General features: G+C 41.4%; 2 protein-coding genes across 3 annotated transcripts in view; one reads left to right on the top strand and one right to left on the bottom strand.

Moving 5' to 3' along the window:
• LOC311500464 (protein FAM13A-like) overlaps nucleotides 1-13,432 on the top strand; it is a gene marked incomplete at its 3' end in the record, with an annotated part of 18,471 nt that extends 5,039 nt beyond the window's left edge. The window contains exons 5-21 of the mRNA XM_084561884.1: nucleotides 159-333; nucleotides 665-768; nucleotides 5,231-5,455; nucleotides 5,671-5,773; nucleotides 6,070-6,161; nucleotides 6,908-6,965; nucleotides 7,849-7,941; nucleotides 9,211-9,418; nucleotides 10,016-10,265; nucleotides 10,390-10,522; nucleotides 10,862-10,943; nucleotides 11,371-11,600; nucleotides 11,742-11,825; nucleotides 11,952-12,053; nucleotides 12,379-12,593; nucleotides 12,753-12,854; nucleotides 13,306-13,432. Coding sequence (XP_084418010.1) covers nucleotides 159-333; nucleotides 665-768; nucleotides 5,231-5,455; nucleotides 5,671-5,773; nucleotides 6,070-6,161; nucleotides 6,908-6,965; nucleotides 7,849-7,941; nucleotides 9,211-9,418; nucleotides 10,016-10,265; nucleotides 10,390-10,522; nucleotides 10,862-10,943; nucleotides 11,371-11,600; nucleotides 11,742-11,825; nucleotides 11,952-12,053; nucleotides 12,379-12,593; nucleotides 12,753-12,854; nucleotides 13,306-13,432 — 2,383 coding nt within the window. The remainder of the gene's footprint in view (nucleotides 1-158; nucleotides 334-664; nucleotides 769-5,230; nucleotides 5,456-5,670; nucleotides 5,774-6,069; nucleotides 6,162-6,907; nucleotides 6,966-7,848; nucleotides 7,942-9,210; nucleotides 9,419-10,015; nucleotides 10,266-10,389; nucleotides 10,523-10,861; nucleotides 10,944-11,370; nucleotides 11,601-11,741; nucleotides 11,826-11,951; nucleotides 12,054-12,378; nucleotides 12,594-12,752; nucleotides 12,855-13,305) is intronic.
• Nucleotides 12,863-18,199, bottom strand: part of LOC311500460 (phytanoyl-CoA hydroxylase-interacting protein-like) — a 17,939-nt gene continuing 12,602 nt past the window's right edge. For both annotated transcript variants that reach the window (XM_084561879.1, XM_084561880.1), the window contains exons 4-5: nucleotides 17,569-17,686; nucleotides 12,863-15,777 (exon numbers count right to left, since the gene is read on the bottom strand). In XM_084561879.1, the coding sequence (XP_084418005.1) occupies nucleotides 15,240-15,777; nucleotides 17,569-17,686 (656 nt within the window). In that variant the 3' untranslated portion in view covers nucleotides 12,863-15,239. The remainder of the gene's footprint in view (nucleotides 15,778-17,568; nucleotides 17,687-18,199) is intronic.

Below are 18,199 nucleotides of genomic sequence, written 5' to 3'. Positions count from 1 at the left end.
GTGAACGTTATGACCTGTTTACTGCTATATATGCCTCCCTCCACTAGATGGAACCCTTTTCCATTATGTTTGTTATAACCCTTAATGGAGGACTATTTTGAAAATATAGTACGTATGACATTGTTTTTGGTCTTGTCCCCTGTCTCTTCATTGTACAGTGTTCTAACAGGACCCAGGATGCTGGAGGATCAGAGTGTGAGTAACGCACTGCTGCTCCATCTTCTTCGGCATCATAGGGTTCTCTTTCCAGCCCCAGCCGAGGACTCAGTTACCTCCTCGATTGCCTCCTCCTCGCCCCCTCCACCTACGCTATCTGCTCTGTCACACGTTGAGGTGAATCATCTTTTCATCTTCCCTTTCACAGAAATGTATACGTATTTGGCTGAATTTCAGTTTTAAGCATTTTAGTTTTTGTAGTAGGTGATGTAATCAGGCCAACAGGTAAAACTATCCTGAAGGGAGTGAAAGGTTTGTTTTGACAGTATTTCACATGGGTGTTGTGTATGTTTTCTTGCCCCTTTTAGTCCCATTATTTGTTAACCTAATAATCAGAAACCTCCTCTTAGTAAATACTGATGTTGCAAAAAACATTATGTTGTTTTGTTATCCTCTTTAGTGGTATATGTGTTTCTGTGTGTATGTTCACTCTTGTCATCCTTGCTAGGTCCGACCCAGCAGCCGTCTCTCAGAGCAGAGTAGTGTGAGGAGGCTGGAGGTAGAGACCACCTCAGCCTCAGCGACCAGTGCTTTTCACCAAAAACTCAACAGGTACAATTTTCACCTCAACTTAAATAGGTAGATGCATAGTATGAGTTACTTTAGCTCTGAAAAACAAAGCTGAAAACAAACACAACTGCACTATCCTCTGGTTTTCTTTAAGACATTTCATTGCTCATCCAAGTGGCTTCTTCAGTGCTAAATGACTGGTGGGGAGCCTTTTAACAACTGTGCGTGGTGCTTGCCTGAAATGTACGTCTATATAATTATACACAATTAGAGGTTCCGATTATTATTATTGTTGTTCAGATTAAAATGGATGGTGTGAATGGGGGGTTAAATGTTTTAGGGACAGATCTTAACACTGTGGCTTATACGTGGTGTCTCTGTCCACTTACCCTGTTCAGAAAGTGGTTTTCCAGTTTGACATAGATGGCTTTCTTTACTCAAACCATCTGTCTAAAACGTGCACATTGTTGTCCTCAAAAGAGTGTTTGTCGTCCTTCACGTGTAGATGGACTGACCTGAAGAGCTGGCTTTCTTGTGTTTGCCTTTGTGAAGGGGTTGTGATTGCATATCGCTGCTTTTGTACAGGTGCTTTGTCTTTACAATCAGCAAGTTTATTAGAGCATGTTTGCTGGGCTTGACATGCTCTCATTGCAGGGAAGTAAAGGGTTGTTCCCGTAACTTAGACATGTGTGTACCGTAAACTCCCCACCAGTCCCCACCAGTCACTTAGAACTCAACAAGCCACTTGGATGAGTGCTGAAACATCTTTAAGAAACTCAAGCAAGTCCAGTTGCCTTTGTTTTTACCTTTGCTTTTAAGATATAGCATGATCTGGATAAATGAGAATCTTCATAGACTCTGCTTTAACCACATTTAAACCATATTTATGTCACTGAATTCTCCCTCGTGTGTTTTGTCTTGGGGGAATAATTAGGGCCTGACCCTTTTGCCTGTACCATTTCAGTCTATATTCAGCACTGCTTAGCCAGTTGTCAGGTTGATGGTTGTATCACTGGTGATGCTGACGTCATTCACAGGTCATTAAGGCCAGTCTCAGGAGGTCTGTTTTGTTTGTACTCTGTTCTTGAGGAAGATGTCAAACTCTGCTGCTTCGTTTGCCATTGTCAGACAGTCGAATCTAGTGTTGCATGATTTAATTTAGAATTTAATCAGCATTCATCATCTCTGTTAAGCTTGTGATATGTAGAAAAACTTGTGATGGCTAAACAGAACATTGAAGCACAACCACTGAATGATTCTGCCTGTTACATTTATCTACAATTATGCAATAACTAAAAACTGCATTTCAGTTCTCTGATGTTGTCCTCAAGGAACTTATTATTCATTCATTCAGTAGAGGACTGTTTGATTTCTCTACTGATATCAGACTCGGCGTTTTCATGTGACAAGTTGCTGAAAAGAAACCATTTTGATTAGGAACACACTTTTGGCTGCAGAGCAAATCTGCACAGAAGCTTTCACACCTAATATTTGTAGTCAACAGGAAAAAGTGCCGGTGCTTTTACAGCTAACTGACCTTTCAGTCTAATGAGTAGCAAAAATAGCGTCGGCTTTTTGCTTCGCGAATGAGCAGAGAAGTGGAAGAAATAATAGCTAATCAGCTTCACAGATAGAAATTACTGTATGTGCTGGAGCCCATCTGCTTGTGGGTAACTTTTCCCTCTCAGAACTTGGTGGCTACTGTGTTATTTTCTATTTTTAAATTGTGAATGTGGGTAGCTGTGAGGTTGCAATACAGACTTTAAGTTAAATTAATCTATTTTGTGTATTTGTTCATCCATAATTGGCATGCAACATGGCATTTTGTGTCTGGTATCTATCTATCTCTGTGTGGATCGCAGCCCCTCTTGAAACTAATGGAGATTAAAACATTTTCTTGACATTTTAAACAGAAATGGTTGTGGTCCTGTTCCCTTGTAATGAAGAAGCAGTGTCCCCAGTGGAAATCAAGTTATTAAATATGATATTTGAGCGTAAGCATGAGGTATTGCCAATAAAATCCTTGCGGACTAAAGGCAAAATTAGATGTGAAGGTCACAGGAAACAGCCTGGCAGCCAGATGTCAGACGGCCCAGACTGTATTTGAAGTACCCACTGGTATCAATTTGTAGAGGAATCTATTGTTGACTCTGGCTGAACAGGTCCAATACGTGGAGTGAAATGTCCATTTTGCGTGTGCACATCTCTGCCATCTGACACAGAAAAGAGTTGGTGTCAGTCCAGGTCTTTGCATAATATCACATTGCAGTCTTTTATTCATTTCCACAGTTCATGTTGGTGCACAATAGTCATCCCACTCGCCTGCCAATATCTTGTTACATAACCAGACACCAAAGCAGTGTCTTCATTTAGCCCAAAAAAAGGGTTAAGGGTTTGTATACAATGTGGATTTCAATTTGGACATCGAATTATTAGGCAACCTCTGTAGGGGCATCATCTTTGATTATTTCATACAAGCCCATCAACACATGGATACACCCCCCCCCTACAGATATTATATTCTAAAATGTATAATGTGTCACTGACAAGCTTTTTTTGTGTACCACTTCTATTTGTTTTTTAGCTCTCATAGGGCAAACAGATATCAATAATTCTTCATCAACAGCCTCCCACGTTCATCTGCTGTGCAGGGATGAGCTGCTGCATCATTCCAACTGTCTATCTTTCTAGATCTAATATATTGTTTTATCTGAAAAACAAGGCATATACATTTTCTTTTTTTCTTTATCACTCTAAGTCCCATTTACTCAGCTAAATGTAAATCTGGAAGTGGTTCAGACATTTATTTGGCATAAACAAAACAAACAGGACGATTATTTGGATGTCCTCTACACGTCTGTCATATGCATGCTGCCGTCAGGCCATGTCTGAACCTTTATGCTTTTCACTAATGTCAAAGTCAGTACTGATTTTAGTATAAATTTACCTACAGGGGGTTTCATTTTAAAACAAGCGTCTTTTTTCTAGCTCTTACCATTTTTTTCTAAGAAAAAGGATATTGTTTTCTCATGTCCATATATATATATATATATATATATATATATATATATATATATATATATCTCGCATTACTGGGTTTGTTGTCAAATGCACACATAGTAATTTAGTGATAATAGTGGTTAGGCCACATACCACATGAGGCCCAGTTTGATTCCCAGCTGACCAGACCTTTAACTCAGTTACTTCTCCTGCTGTCCTTCCTCACAATTCCTCTCCATTGTCACATCACATGTCACATCACATAAAGGTATAGAATAGCCATTTTCGGAGTTTGGTTTCTCAGTAATTTTCGATTGTGCATATCAGTCAGAATTAAACTCATGTATGTATGTAAATGTAAATTGAAGTGGGCGGGTCAGTCGTCTGCCTCCGGGTGTCACTCTCAACCATTAAGCCTTCATCATCTGTCTTCCTCATCTGTGCTTTCTTTTTCTTTGTCTTTCTGTTCGCTGCCATGTGTAACCTGTATGACAGAGTGCTCTAAGTTTAGCAAGCTTGACAAAGGATGTTTTTACTGCATTATCTGCTTCAACATTCCTCAAGTGTGTGAGCTAGTGCAAGGTAGACCCAGAGGAGGAATGTATTTGTTTTGCAGCACTAATGCACAAAACTAGACATAACTTGCTAGTATTTACCCAAAAAGAAATATGTGGTTTGAGAAGCAGTGTTTAATGTTTGTGTCGTAGGATTTACTGCTTTTTTTTAAAACATTAATTACTCTTCCTGTTGCCTGTCAGTCTTATGTCAAAATTAGCATTGAGCTAGAGAAAATTAAAGCACAAATGGAATTCATTCGACAAATGAGTTGCACTTGTTTTTCCTGGTAGCAACTCATTAGAGTTTTATAAGATCTGTCATAGTGTAGCATTAGAACAAGCACCACTGATTCATGACATCCTAGATTGTTTTCTTGCAGAGGTTTTTGTTTAGTTATTTAACAGAATATTTGTTTTTTACAAAATATATTTTTATTAACATTTACTAATGCTTTAAAGGTAAGAAATTCACTATGCATAAGAAATTGTTTTGAATTACCATTTTGAGAATAATCAGAGTTCTTTTTTTATTGCCGCATATGTTCGCACATATGAGGAATTTGTTGTGGTGGTTAGTACAATACACATAATCCTGGTATTTATCCTCCTCCAGTGTGACATTTGAGTGCCTGTTTTTTTGAACCTTTTTGTTCTTTTTCGGTTGACCCTTAAAACAACACTCTTCTGGATAAAAAGCCCTCCGACCATTTATTGGATTAAACGTTTGATGAATTGTTGACCCCTAGTTATGATTTGTAGCTGCAGAAAGGCAGTTCTTATTAATGTCCTGTTTCTGTCTGTGAGGCAACAGGAGTGATTTATTTACAATTTAAAAGCTATTATTACAAACTATATACTATCCAAAGACCTGGATGCGTTGTTATAAATTGGTTTTCCTTTCTGGTCTGTCTCGCTCATGCTCTCTTTGTCTCTCTCTCTCTCCCTAGTCCTGACACACTGTTGCAGGGTTGTTGTGAAACCAGCTCTGACGTCAGTCCTGACATTCAGAAGCCAATTGCAGACCAGGAGGTTCTGGAGGAAAACAGCGAAAATACAGAGGCAAGCGGCGTGCTCTCCTGCCCCACTGAACCAGGGCCAGAGCAGCCTCCACGGAACAGACCATCTCAAAATGATCAGGGGCAGCCACCAGAGAAAAAGTGTGCCACACCAGGGTGAATGTCTTTCCCGTTTGTCTTCCCACACGCATGATATACTTAAACCAAGTATGACAAGGTGGCACCCATGTCATACTCAGTTATAACTACCAGAAGATAGAAAGATTTGCCTCTTTAATTCCTCTCATCTGCCTTTTACAGTCATACATTCAGATTTCATTAATGACATTTTTGGATCAAGTACAGCTTAATTCGTTTCTGTATATCAACAGGACCTTTTCACAGACGCCACAGTTCCTCTCCATACCAAAGGAGGAAGAGGAGGTAGAAGATCGAGGGACACTTTCTTCATCCATCAAAGACAACTGGTCACGGGTGTGCATTGTCGATATTTTAGCTCCCATATTCATTGTTTTCTCTTTGTCTTTCCACATTGTCCCTTTCTTTCTTACTCTTGTTTTATTTTCTTGCACTGCTGCCTCTAGCTGTTAGTTCTGATTATCTCTAGCTGTGAAACTTGTAGTAAAATGTGCAGACAGCTTCTACCACAATACATGGCGCGTCCAATTAAGTTGTATTGCTCAGTTGCACCCTAAATGTCTAAAGTGGAAAGTCTTTAAACTCATCAGGTTTCTAGAAGATTGCATGACATGGACTGAACTGTTTTTCAGACTTCTACCGTCGCAGACCTGAATTCTTCTATTTCAGACTACTGCACAGAGTATGAATCACAGAGCAAAGCACAGAGTCAGCACACCGAGAGGTGAGAAGAAAGCTTCTCCATTATAACGATAGAAGCTAACATTTTGTTGCGGATGGGTTTATCTCCGATGTTCTACCAGCTATGTTATAAATAACATAAAAGTCTAATATAAAGTAAAATATTATAAAATATTAATGACTCATTTGATCAACTCTTTGAATTATTAAGATTCAAACACAACAATAAATTACATATTATGAAGTTAAAGTGTATCACTTCTAATTTTTAATGGATTCCTATGGATACCACAGTGGTTTTGTGCCACCCCAACTCTCCTCGGTTTGTCTCAGTTCATCTCTAAGCCAGTCAGTTGAGAAGTAGGTTATCAGAGCAGTACGCTGCTTGCAGTCATGGATTTGATATGATTCCAGTCCAAATAGCACTGACTTGCCACAGGGGCTCACGTGGAGCAGACTAACTACATTAGACTGACCTAGCTTGGTGGCATGCTGACTTTTTTATGGTGCCTCCTCAGAGCCAGAGGACAGGTCATCTCAGTTATGCCTCATTAATGTCAGACAGGAATTGGCCACAACCTTAATGGCAGTGTCAGATGACCCTTTGGTGACAAAGCTACCTACAGTAGAGGGCTGGCCAGTCTGCGAGCTGATCTAATACAGTATTGATTATAATACAGACAGTGCGCATGGCCTGTGGGCAGAGGGTGAAAGATTTGATTTTATTCATATTGATTTATTCCTGATTTTATTTTGCTTGCCTGTTGTTGATACAGTTTTGTTTTTCAGCCTGCTGTGCTGCCTAAAATACAAGACAGAAGACAAAACCACAATGTCTGAGTGTAAGGTAAGCTCTTTCCAACCCTCTCTCTCTCCAAATAGTTTTCACCTTTTACAACATGCAGCCATTATGTGCCAAGTCCGAGCATTTGTTGCAGAGTGGATTTATTTATAGAACACATTGAAAAACAACAAACGTAGAAGAGAAAGGAAGGCCTCAGGCTTGCTGGTGAGCAAAATGTTTTTGCACTAGTGCACATAAAAGCCCACCACTGAGAGAGGAGAGACTTGAGGTTTAGTCAGCTCATCTAAGGTTTTAGATCAAAGACAAAAACAGCAGACAGAAGAAAAAAGGAAGACGTTTTTTATAAAGGTGTTGTCAGATTGAGTGATAAAATATTATAAACAGTACACTCAAGTTGCCCTTCTTACTGTAGTTTTGAGCAAGCAAATTATGCTGATAGCAATGGTGGCAAATGCTATCCAATACAGTATTAGAGTAAATACTAGTCCTGACATATGTAATTGGTTAAACAAAGGAAACCAGGTTTGCTTTAGTTTCTTGAAGAAGTTTCATCTCTTATCCTAAAGGCTCCTAACTGCCAGGAGGGAGTTACAGTCATTTAACCTCTTGTCCAGTCTTCATGAGACTAACAAACCCACTTTTTTAATGACAGCACAAGAGCTTAAATGATGGGGACTGGATTCAGCAAACTCAGGCAGTTTCCATGATTTAAGCACTTACTCAGCACACAGTTACTGGTCTTGACTATACAGAAGATGGAAAAATAAGTAACTCTGGTCAAAAGCTAAAAAGAAAGGAATTCAGTATCTCTCTATATGTGTCATTCGAACGTGTGTATGGGTGTATGCATGACTACACTGGCATCTGTCAATAAGTGGGCTTGCAGCTGAGACTTTACCAGTGGTTATACTGTCTTTTCCTTCAGAGAAGACGAGAAGGAGGAGGAGGAGGAGGAGGAGGATGTAGTGGTTCTCCTGACAGACACAATGATTGCAGAGGCAGAGGCAGCAGCTCTGACGTAAGTTCTCCATCTTCACAGACGCACAAATTAACACGTTATCTATAACGCCAGGTTGGCTGATACCTTCAGTGATTTTGCGTGTGTGTGAGCACCTGTTTGTGTATTGGGCTGGCATGCCTGTGGGGGTTTTGGTTCAGTAATAATAGCTTCACTTCTTCCCCTCCCTTACATTCTTCCACCTCCTCTATGTGACGCACAAAGGAGTGTTTTTTTTTTATTATTTTATTTTATGAATGAACAGCCGAGGTGGGTGACAAAGAAGAAGCCTTTCTCTGCTGCTGCTGTTGATGATGGTGATGGTGAGATTGGTGCCACAGCGTTAAGATTAATGTTCAAAACCAATATTCCTGGTGCAGCTCAAGTACGAATCTTTTTTTTTACTGCATATACACCCACTTGCACACACTCACCGAGGCAAAGCTACGTGACTCCCTGCAGCTTTATCAAATAGACTCCTTACCTCGGCCTGACAACGTTGCTGTGGAAACGCCTCGTCACATACACCACCTCTCTCTTCCTTTGCGCTCACACCCACATCACACGCAACAACATGAGCGGTATTCCTGCCACCCCCCTTCTTCTGTGCATGATGAATAATCCATGTTGAGGCAATTCAGCAGCACAAGTGTCGGGAATGCCGGTCAGAAGGAAAACCCTGTGGATTTAGGGATTCTCTTCGGGGGCTTGCCATATTCTCCCACAGTCAACACCCCCAAGCATGAGGATCAGGTGATCTGGGAATCACAGAGAAATGTTAATGGAATTAGATCATGTTGCTCATCAGGGATCCCACGCTGGATGCTGATGCATGTTAGGACTCTGACTCACTGACTGACAAAAGGATTCTCATCTAGCTGGTTGCTTGGCTGCTTTACTAGCCTTTCGTTGCGCAGAGAGGGGAGCTACGGCACACCACCATGTGTGTGCAGCTTGGAATTATCATACGTTCCTCTTTTTTGTAACAGCTTTTGAATCTTGCAGTATTATAGATTTGTTTGTGTTTTTGAAAAGTGTGTACCTTCAAGCAAGCCACACGCTTGTAGAGATGTATTCTGCCTTTTGACTCGTACCTTTTTCAAGAAGACAAGGCGATCCTCTCTACCCAGCCAGCCAAGAAGAGAGAGAAGCGGTTTTTACATGACTCAAGATTCCCAAGCAGCATGCGAAGCTCTAAAGACTTACTCTGTGCAAGCTCCAACGCTTCTTTCTGACTTCTTCCGTCTTCCCATCTGCGTCCCTGAAGACATGTTCTGCTTCTGTTTCCAGAGCCCCTCCCTCAAGCTACAAGCCCTGGAGGCTGACTTGGGACCCCCACCAGCACCTGTAGACCTCCAAGCTCAGGATAGCCCACCAGCTCAGCAACAGCCTCTTTGTACAGAGGAACAGACTCTTTCTTTGACCCACGAGCTGCTCCTCCACTCGCCACCCTCACCACCTGCTCAGGACCAACACACAGTCGACTCACCACAGTCGGGTAAGATGATAACAATGAAGGAATAGATGCAATCAGGTTGTAATAAGTACGTTTCTGAAGTACACTATTTAACATTTTCCACTTGAACTGCGGTACACAAATGTACCCAGTTATTAAATTGATCAATTTTATTATAAATTTATTGAGGAGTATGTATTATTCAAATCACATCACTGTACAGTATTTTCAGCCTTCAGGAGAATCAGGGGGAATCAAAAACATGAACCTGTCAGGAGCCACACTTTATATGTATACTGTAATCGTGACCTGATCTATAGTATCGTATTCATTCATTCTTACTCAACATTTCTAGAAACCAGAGTTTTTTTTAACTTTGAAATTATAGCTGCTATGGTTTAAAACATGTTGACAAGATACTACAAGATATTAAATATGAAAATAGCATTTATTTGTGTCTCCCTCTATCTCTTCAGTCCCTACTCTGTCTGTTTTGTTCCAATCCCTTCCAATCCCTAATTCTGTCTGATCTATTCTATTTTAGTAAGTAAAATAAAAATTCATGTTTAAGCTAAGTATCAGGTCCAGTTGTAAGTGTTATAGATTTCAGTTGATATTTTATTTTTCTTTCTCTTCCAGCACACAACTCATCTCCATGTTTGTCAGACTCCAGTCCGGTCCTTTCCACTGCCACATATTCTGAGGAACTTTCAGGAGAGGATAGTCTGCCAAGCTCACCGGGTCTTAATGCCAGCCCGCTCCTCTCTCGTTTTATGTCGAGCGACTGCCCTGTTCCCTCTCCACGCTGCCCCAACCTCAGCACAAGCCAGCGCTACAACCTAGACCCTGATACAGCTCCATCTCCACCGTGCTCACAGCACATGCGCATGTAAGGCAAATTAATTTAATGACTCCCAAAAAGAATAGTCTACAATTTTACAGTTCTTGAAATATGGCTAGTTATGAATGCAGGACTTGAAAATGATTTATTATTATATTTTTACTGTCTCCAGGGCTCGATTCAGTGTCCACACAGAGCCTGATGAGGGCTCAGTGTCCATCTCAACGCTCAACAGACACATCCACTCGCTGAGGAAGAGGATCAGGCGTTTTGAGGAGCGTTTTGAACAGGAGAAGCATTATAAGGTGAGGGAGCATATCAGAGCTGCTCAGTCGGATTTTCTTGAACCAGAGACATTTCAACAGGACCTTTCATTTTTCACTTTCCTTTACTGTGAGTGCAAGTCTGTGTGTGTTCATGATGCCTCTAAACTACTGATGTCAACCACAAACATCAGAAGAGGTAGATTTCACCCTCTGCTGGTACATTTGAAACATGACAGTCTGTTCCAGTATATTGTATGCTTCAGCACACAATATACTGGAACAAGAGACTGGCGTAAAAAGAGCCTTTTGAGGTACTCAATGCAACTGGCAGTCCACGGTTCTCTTAGTTTTGTACGTTTTTTTTTTTTTTGTCCTCAGCCAGCACACAATGACAAGACAGCACATCCAGAGGTGGCCAGACTGATGAAGGAGCTCATCAAGAGTCGCAAGCAGCTCAAAGGTCAGTATATAATAATGTTCACACACATACATGAGTTGGAGACAGATTGGAGACATATTCCGATCTCTGCTTACAGTGACACAAGAAGACTGTTCAAATTCACCTGCTGAGTCGAAGGTGTGCAGGATTTGTAATATAACAAGTTGTTTGGAAGCTAGTTCAACAGGCTTTTGAAGATGTCAGAGGCGTCTTATATACAATGGTTTAGCTATCGACAGAAAGTAACAAGATAAATCTGATCAGCCGTGAGATGATTAACAAATAAATGAAGTGCAGTAGAAGTAAATAAAATGATATTTAAGTAACTCCATACTGCAGTACATTACTAAATGAACTGAAATACTTCCTACCGCTGTATGATTGCACCAGCAACGTGAACGAGTACTTACGAATACTGTCTTTTTTCCTCATGCCTACTTTTACATAGAGATGAAGATGAGACAGTCAGAAGAGACTGGACTGAAAGGCCTCGGAGGTTTCAACCCCGCAGCTGAAACATACAGGACCAATATAGACCGAAGGGAGCCAGTACCCACAGGAACCGAGTTACAGCAGCTTAACAACAACACCAAACCAAATGTTGAGGACACAGTTAACATCATAACCAACAGGCTGAAGGAGAGAAGACGAGAGCTGGGTCTGCCCGACAGCATTAAGGTTGGCATTGCGAAAGAAAATGCTTTCACCACCCACACAAACACTGTAATCTGGAGGTTAGGCTACTGATTAATCAAGTAGTGACATATTGTGTGTAATATACATTATTGTTAATGTCTTTCACTGTGCCTGTGTGTACAGGAGATGTCCCATTTCCAGATGAGTATGGAGAAGACCAGCATGCAGAAGTGTTTGCTGTACTTTGAGAGTCTGCATGGACGTCCAGTAAGAGACGCTTGGCTGATTCGTCGTTATCGCTCATTAATTCTCCTACTTTTTACGTCTGTACTTAAGTAACATCTTCCTATAGAGGACCACTCAGTTTCTCTCTTTGCGTATGTGTGTCTTCAGAGTACAAGACAGGAGCGGACTCTGATGAAACCTTTGTATGATCGGTATCGTCTTCTCAAGCAGATGCTTTCTTCCGCAACCACAGCAGTCATTACGACCATTGTGAGTAAATATCCAAGCAATGTCATGCAGAAGGTCATGATTTCAAGTCTTTTATAGAGGAAAAGATTCTCTAGGATTACAGTAGCCTAGTATATTTCACTCGTTAAGAGAGTGTCACTCTGGCCCCTAGTGGCTGAATATAAGAGGTGCATCAGACCACTGTGAAACGCACAGTATCAGTTTGTTCAATAAAATAAATGACTGATACCATGCCATGCTAGCCCCTTAAAGCTGGGACAGAACTGGCACCTTTCTGTATTTTTCTATCATATTTTTTTACTTCACATGACAAATTAGTGACCTCCCTGTTTGTATGTCTACACAGGAGGAAGAGGATGGCTCAGATGAAGACCGTCCCAGACAGCGAAGCCCCAGGCAGCAGCCACTTTGGTTAAAAGACCCCAGGTGTGTGTCTTCAGATGACTCGCCATTTCGGCCTTCCCCAGAAACGTCTGAGTCGCCTCTGGTGTCTCCGCTGGACGAGATGAAGGGTCTTCCGCCACAGATCATCACCATGGCAACACTACACGAAGCTTCCAGGTGTGTGTGTGTGTGGCATCAACAATAAGAAAACATTTGGTAAAATAAAGACTTAAAGAATACCTGGAAGTCCACATTTTACCTATTTGGTTCCTGTTGATTTAACTGCACACATTAACAGACCATATAAATTAACAGACTGATTAATTCTTCGTGCAGATCAGAGTTACTGGATCATATCAGGATCGTTCGATCAGAGAAGCGGAGACTTCACCATGCGCTCCAAGAGTTTGAGGACCACTTCTACATGCAGACCGGCAGGTAACGGTTTCGCACACAAGAACAACACACGGCACAGTCAAAGTACTTGGCTTTTGAATTTTATTTTGTCTTTTAATAAACTTGGAACATTTGGTTTTCAACAATGCCTTGTGAAAAACAAAGAAAAAACATCCACGAAAGAAATGCCATCGTAATGGTACGACAGTGTAATGCACACTTATGTAACGTTAATCCAGCACAGAGAGCTCAGGAAAGAGACGAAGAGATAGACGCTTGTTCTGAACTGTACACCTCCTGTTGTACTGTACAAGTTAGTCCTCCAAAGGAAATACAGTAAGTTTTGATTACAATACACACTGTACAAAGCTATCTGAGTAAGGCAACATAGGGACTATCAACCAGTTATGGAAGCTGCTGCAGGTTGTTTGGAAACTACATAAAGAAAGGTTTCTTTTTGATGCAACTTCTCTCCTCCGTGTGTTCTCAACAGGGCTTGTCAGAAGGAGGACCGTGGACCAATGGCAGAGGAGTACTGCCAGTATAAGAACCTCAAAGCGAAGCTCCGTCTACTGGAGGCCCTGCTCAGTAAACAACAGAACTCAACCAAGACTGGTTGAGTTACTCACAGTGGGACTTTGATTCAACTTAACAGGACGTTCGTTCGTTTCTGAAAAATTAGGTCTCGTTTCATGCCATGCTCATTATGTAGATGCACTTTACATGAAGAAAACTGATGGGTATTGGTGACAGTCTGAACAAAATGCTGCGTAATGCAGAGATTTTTTTTAGTCCCAGAAACACATCCCTTATCATTCATGATACATCCTATTACAAACCTGATGTAGCAAGTGTATGTAGCACAAAATCTCTATCAAGGACGAATCGCTGTCACAAGTCGAGGAGTCGTTTTTAGATTACTTTCTGTATATTATGGCACTTTGTTGCTCACTTTTTTGCCCATGCCAAAATACTATTTTTGGACAGCTGCATCATCGTTGATGTAGAAACTGCATTTTTAAAAGTGCTATCTTGGCAAAAAAAGGTGTGAGCTTAAACACAATCAGTGAGACAATCCTGCAGTGTTTGTGCATGTCAGTTTTTTAGTCCTACATTGTGCTATGATATGCATTAAGAGTTTCGTAGTTAAATTGTGACCACTTGATTTTACATGTTCACCTTGGAAAATATGTGAATGTTGGTGAACGTAGGCATTGTAGTGCAACTTTTATCCGCGGTCAAATTTGTGTTTATTCCCCTTTTTGCCTGTTTGAAGTTAATCCCCCCTAAATGCCGTCGTTGACAATGATCAGAGCTTTTGACATTGTGCACTTCTGGTTTATATAGTTTTCTATATATATAGATATATATATATGAATGTATCAATAAAAATAAATATTTTTTCACATTTATTCTGCTAAACACAGTTTAAGGTTCTACTTTCTTTCTTTCCACTGACGACAGTAAAATAAGTTGCAGAAAAGGTTGCCATGGTAGAGGTACTGACAGCTTTCATACTCATGCTGCACAGAACTGCATCATGCTTCTTTTTTTCATTTCTTTTTTTTTTTTTAAAGGTTAACAAGTTGTTCACACTTGGTCATCAAAGACTTGGTGAATTACACATTTTAGAGGCTGTTGCATTAGTACTGGTAGAATTCCACAGCGGTTTCATGTCTGGTTTTTAATACCTTTGGTATAAAGAAAGATGACTATCGATGCTGCAGCCCTAGAAAATTGTAGTACCAGTCCATGCCACTAGTAAGAGGTAAAAAGAAGTCTGAATTCGTCAACTGTGGAACAAAACATTTCTAAAAAAGACAGTCAGTGTAATCAGGAACAACAAAATTACTGTCCACGCGGACAGTGGACACTCAGTTAACAGCATATCAATAATAACAAGGCGAAGGTCATTAATAAAACATGGGACAACTAATTCAAATAAACAGGAAATTGAATAGAAGCAGCCCGTGGATGTTAGTACAGTTAAAGGGTTTGGTCAGTACGCCACTGTGACTTGCCGATTAAGTGGATCTGTTGAGTTATCTGTGTTCCAGGTTTACTTTTTTTTCAGCCGGCTGCCCATGTTATGTTTGATATCTCTAGGTATGTTTTTTTTTTTTTTTTTTTAAACCATGTCCTTAATGATTTCAACATTAGTGTAACCCTTTTCTGATGAGGAGACGATGGTGCAGGTGTCAGAGTGTGTGTTCCTTTTTTTTTTTGCCACTCTTCTTTGGGAATGATGGTCTCTTAGGAGTACAGAGCAGTGTCAGAGATATGTTGGTGTGCATGTCTGGGAGCCTACTAAATCTGCTGCTTCATGCATGTGTTGGTCTGCTTCATCAGTACATGTGGACTTCCTTTATGTGTGTAGAGGTCAGCCACCTCTAGTCCTTCCCTCTCTCTCTTACATTCTGCCGTTTCTTAGCGTCCCACACTGATGTTGCAGGTCTTGCAGCTGGGGTCCTTCTTGGCGTTTACTGTGGACAGGCTCATCAGCTGGTGCCCGCTGATCTCAGCCACCGTGCCCGACGCCAGGTCCACAGGCTCTGTGAAGATCACCTCCAGGATGACATCCTGGGCGTGGTGGAACGCCAGACCGCCATCTTCCTCCTGCTTGCAGGTAAGGAAACGGTTGTTGGTGATGTCGAGGGCGGGGAGCCTCTGCTTACAGAACTCGTCGCCGCTGGATCCCTTCGGTGCCAGGACCAGAATGACGTAGTGGTAGGCCGTGTACATGCAGTAGAAGTCTCCAAAGTACAGGTTGGTGTCAGGGTTGAAGAGCGCGTCGGCCCGGACCTCGAAGCGATGGCGACCGTATGGGGAGTCCTGCGGAGGCTTGCCTGTGTTGAACTCTGTGTTGCAGCTGAAGAAAATGCCCTCCAGCTTTCCACTGATGGGCGAGCCGTGGCTGCCGCTGTTGTCTTTCACTGACGGCAGCATCCGGTTTCCTTGTGCCTCCCTGGAGTTTGGAAAGATGAAATTGAATGTTAACAAAGGTGTCATGGGTTTTCCTTAAGGGCCAGTCTGCAACAAATCTGCCACACTAACAAAGTCATTTTGTAAAATGAAGAAGTCAGCAGCACCACGTTTGAATAAAATGCAATCAGCACTGTTTCAGACTCCGACACATGGGGGGAAAAGCTGACCGAATGTGTAAGATGCCGTCTGATTCCTGAGCCTCATAACACAATAAAAGAGAGTTAACTGTGAATGGAATACAGATCCAGTTTCATAGTTTCTGGAGCTGTACAATAATCACATTAGTCAGAAATCTCCTGAGAGCAAACTGTTCCACTGGAAAAACAAACTGTGTCTTTATCACTGTGACAACCCGCTGTAAACTGAGTATATCTGAGCTCCAAAGCTCCAATTATGAGTTGTGATTACAGTTATTATTTCAGAGGTCATCATTTAATCCATAATTCATGCTTTGTTGCAGACATTAAGGAATTATTCAGCTCCCATCACAGGTCACGGGTGTACTGTCAGTACTGTGACTCCCCACCTGATGGTGCAGTTTAACAGAAGTGCTTGCAGTGCATTGTGGCTGTGGCGGCAGCAGCCCAGCATAAGGGAGACGAATGTCTGTCCAGATGACGTCATGCTTTACAGCGCTAACAAAAGAGTGCTCACAAGCTGTGGCTTTAGTACAGAAACTGTGTGATATGCTAAGCCGTGAGCATTTCCTCTGAGGGACAGGATGCAGGAAAGGTAAAAAAAAAAAAAAAAGGTAACACCATTAAACAGCAAAAATCTGATAAAAAATAAATAAATAAAGTTTACAGGGCCTTAGTATAGAGTGGTATTCCCTGCCCTGTCTGTCACTCTCTCCATACTTGTTCTTTCTTTTTGCTCACATCCCCTAACGGCCGTCTACTGTTGTCTGGCTCGGGCTGCTTGTATTTTCTGTGGGATGTGCAGGGTAGGTCACTGGAAGAGCTGCCTAGTTGTAGTTTGACGTATTTGTGTGGCTTTATGGAACTAATCAACATGCTTTGTACAGCTGCACCCTCCAGATCTTTCTCTTTCTTTTTCTTGCTTGGCTTCAAGGAACTGGAGGGAAAAATGCATTAAAGGGCCAGTGTGTAAGATTTTCAGGGGACCTTCATTGTAAATGAAATATAGAATTCACGATTATGTTTTGATCAGCGCATAATAACGTTAATATGTGTCTGGAATGACCCCTTCACAACTATACAGGCCCTCTTCCACTGTGGCCGCTATAGATTCTCTTACATGCTCAGAGGGGTTTAGCAGTTGGTTGCAATCTGCAGCCTCAAAACTAGAGCCCATCAAATCCCACGCATTGGACCTTTAACCTAAAACGTGGTACAGAGTCTGAGGGAAGATGCAATTTCCTGAAACCCCCAGAGCAGTGCGGCAACAGTGACAAAGAAAAACTCCCTTTTAACAGGAAGAAACCTTGAGCAGAACCCGTGTCATATGGGGAACTTGAGGTGTGGAGAGACAGAAATAGGCGTCTAGACTCTTGCTTTGTCAAGTAAACAAATGTACAAAGACCAGAACTTGAGGCGATGCGGGTCAATGATAAGCGCAAAAACTGTCTTATAATACCATGAATCAAAAGAAACAGCTACAGTGGATTTATGACACACAACAGCAACTATACGTGACTATTTTCATATGAGCTGTGATCATATAGACCGATCAGACAGTTAAATGCTTTATCTACTTTATTCTCGCCATTTCTAGAATCACAGTATCCCTCTAGTGTCATAGCAGTACATACCTGGCGTGGTCAAAGTACTCTTTGTTCTGGTTTCTGTAGAAGACAGAGAAACGCAGCATCCGCCCAGCGATGGCCTCTGCTTTTTCCATCAGCTGGTTTAAATGCACTGTGGAATAATCTGGAAACAGATAACAAACATACATCATCGAACGGATGTGCGCTAATGGGGAGGGATGGAAACAAATGTGCACATGTCATTAGCTGATATTAAACATTTTAAATATTAAAAACCAAGAGGCAGGAAGCGATATGAACTGTGCATCAAGGATCATCAAGGATCATCAAGGAGATTCTTCCTTCCCCACCTCCTCCATATTCACGGGGTGGTGTGACTCAGCATTTAGACTGAAAGCAGTAGCAATATATTTTACTTTCACACAACACCATGCCTGGTAAAAATGGGACGGTCATGATGGAGGTAATTTTCTGATCCGGATTTTCCCACAAGTTATAAACACTCCAACACGGATACGTCAGTAAATTTATCACTACCTTAAATATAAATGAAAGAAGACGTAGTTTATTTTGATACTATATATTTGTAATGCCACACTGTCTGTTTTACATACAAAAGGTATGAATCAAAACCAGCAGAAACCACTTTTGACATTGTACCTATCTGAACATATGG

Source organism: Chelon labrosus, assembly GCF_963514085.1.
Source record: "Chelon labrosus genome assembly, chromosome: 15".
NCBI classification, from domain to species: domain Eukaryota; kingdom Metazoa; phylum Chordata; class Actinopteri; order Mugiliformes; family Mugilidae; genus Chelon; species Chelon labrosus.
The sequence above is the reverse complement of the archived record's forward strand: the minus strand, read 5'-3'. Positions and strand labels throughout refer to the sequence as shown.